General features: G+C 49.8%; 1 protein-coding gene across 1 annotated transcript in view; it reads left to right on the top strand.

The window, feature by feature from the left end:
• The window catches only part of UNG (uracil DNA glycosylase), a 6,119-nt gene extending 4,144 nt beyond the window's left edge, over positions 1–1,975 (top strand). The window contains exons 6-7 of the mRNA XM_009636131.2: positions 343–521; positions 1,039–1,975. Of these exons, the coding sequence (XP_009634426.1) occupies positions 343–521; positions 1,039–1,179 (320 nt within the window). The 3' untranslated portion in view covers positions 1,180–1,975. The remainder of the gene's footprint in view (positions 1–342; positions 522–1,038) is intronic.
• Positions 1,976–2,632: the final 657 nt, after the last annotated feature.

Here is a 2,632-nt window from a genome sequence, read left to right as displayed (position 1 = left end):
TACATGGGGGGAATTACCAGCCGGGCAGACGAGGTGCTGAGGGACAGGGTTTGGGGGTGGGATGGCAGGGGTAGGGGAGCGGTTGGACTCGATGATCTTAAAGGGCTTTTCCAACCTAGACGGTCCTATGATTCTATAAAGACGCCTATCCAGAAAATGGATCCATGGTTGGAAACAGTCCATCTATAAAAGAGAAAATCAATTCTGAGTGCCTGCTGCTTAGCGGGTACCTTAGAATGAAAATATTCCATTTAATTCATCATTTCTCAGGGGAAGTGGGGAAAAGCAGTTGACGCTGGGTTCTGTTTCATCCTCTGTCCCTCTGCTGTGGTTGTTCGCTAGGAGTGCTCCTGCTCAACGCCGTCCTCACGGTGCGAGCGCACCAGGCCACCTCCCACAAGGAGAGAGGCTGGGAGCAGTTCACGGATGTGGTGGTGTCATGGCTCAACAAGAACTTGCACGGGGTTGTCTTCATGCTGTGGGGAGCCTACGCCCAGAGGAAAGGCAGCTCCATTGACAGGGTACAGCTTGTTCCTCTCTTCCCTCTCGCTCATTTTCTGTTTTTTTTCAGTTGGATGGACACTAGAGGGCACTTCCCTTACAGGCTTGGGGTTTTCTCCCTGCTTGAACTCTGCTGTCAAATTTAGTTGCCCTTCTGTTTCAGCTTAGCCTTTGCCAGAATTAAGCAACAGAATTGGAGCAAGCGTAACCTTGTCAGAAAAGCATCCAGTTGAGGACAGAACTGTTTTGGTTTTTTTCCTAGGAAAAGGCTCATAAATAAGCATAAATCTTGTGTTTACACACTACAGCAATTGAAAAATGGCCAGGGTATCGCTGCTGCTTTCCGTAGTCCATCCTCCTCTGCTCGGTGGGACAAAAGCCTCGGTCCTCGCGGCCAGTTCTTTGGGTCCCTGATGGTGGTTGGGGAGGTGGGGAGAGGAAATCACAGCTGCTTGGCTGGGGCAGAAGCAGCCAGCCTTGTCCAGGGCACCAAAAGCATGCAAATCTAACGAGCGGTTTCCTCTTAACGTTTTACAGAAACGTCACCACGTCCTGCAGACGGTTCATCCCTCGCCTCTCTCTGTCAACAGAGGGTTTTTCGGCTGTCGGCATTTCTCGAAGACCAATGAGTTGCTCAAGAAATCCGGCAAGAAGCCTATTGACTGGAGAGCGCTCTGAGCTGCGCGCAGGGGCTGCGGCGTCTGGTGGCTGGAAACGGCCCCTCCTCCAGGGGTCGTCTCATTTCTGAAAAAAACTCTTGCTGACCTGAGAATTCCTCTTTGGGTGTTGATCAAGGAACAAATGACCAAACTTTCAGAGATGTTGTTATATTTTGGTTTAAATGCTTTTTAAAGAGCAAGATGGGAGTGTGACGTGGACACCTTCTCTGCTGTCTGAACAGGTCTCAGCCTAGTTTGAAGCAAAGAGACACAAAAAAAGTTCTCTGTTAATTTGTGTTCGTCGTTGTAATGGGAATGTGTTTTCAGGCTCTTGTGAAGGGATGTCAGTTCTTACAGGTGAAGCTGTTCAGCTTTTGTAAATACCCTGCTGCACCTCCTCCCACTCCTTTGCCCCCTGCTGTGCAAATCTGGATTTCCTGATTCCCCAGGAGAAAAGGCAGATGCTTTCGGTTCTGGCTTTTTGCTGCAGATGACGAGATTTATTAGAAATACGGCCTCTTGGCTCTGTAAAGACCGTACACTGTCAGCGGTGTTACTTGGTGTTGCCCTACTCTCAAGATTTCAGGGTAAATCCCACCAGCAGCCGAGCGGAGACTGCGACCGAGGCTCTGGTCACGCTCCCAGCTTTTTGTTGGCATTTAGAGAGGAAAACAGTAAGTTTGCAGATTCTTACTGGGTGTGTTAATCGCTCGGATGACAGGGGAGCTGTGATGACCACAAACTGTGGTACCTGCCGATGGCAACAGCGAAGGTTTGTTCATCAGGGCCTGCCACCTGATGGGCTGATGGTTGCAAATTCTTTAAGATCTTTTAAGATCTTATTTAAGATCTTTTAAGATCTTATTTAAGATCTTTTAAGATCTTAAGATGGAGGGGGTTTGTGCTTCAGCTTCAGAGGAGCAAATCGAGGTTTCTAGCCACTGTTGAAAATAACCGTTGGGACTTCCAGGATTAAGTCAAGGTTGGACTTTGCGCCTGGGTTTCCAGCCCATCTTTGACTTTGTAATTCCTTCAACGGAAGTGAAGTGCCTTGTTTGGGAATTACGTCAGTTTTTATAGAATACCCCTCTGTACCTTTCTTGTGGTGTTTGCTCTGACAGGTAACACTAGTACAAGTGACGTTTATACTTTCTATGGCTGTGTTGTTTATTTTTCTCCAGTTTGGTTGGTTTTTTTTTTAAATAAAAATGATTTTGTTTATGTTGTAGCATGATCTTGCAGTGGCAGGGATGGGGCAGGGCGGGAGGGAAGGGCACCTGAGGTGAGGCCTGGGGGCTGCCCTGGTGCTGGTCCCTGCCCTCCCCGGGGGAGGCAAAGCCGCGGGGCCTGGGGCTTCTCCTTCTCCTTGTCCCCGTGACCAGGCGTGGGGCCAGGGCACCTCTGTCCCCCAAGGATCGGGTGTCCCTGGCCGGCCGTGCCAAGGCCGCCCCCCCCCTTCCCCCCGCAGCTTT

Source organism: Egretta garzetta, unplaced genomic scaffold (assembly GCF_000687185.1).
Source record: "Egretta garzetta isolate BGI_Z169 unplaced genomic scaffold, ASM68718v1 scaffold330, whole genome shotgun sequence".
Lineage (NCBI taxonomy): Eukaryota > Metazoa > Chordata > Aves > Pelecaniformes > Ardeidae > Egretta > Egretta garzetta.
This window is presented reverse-complemented; position numbering and strand designations above follow the sequence as displayed.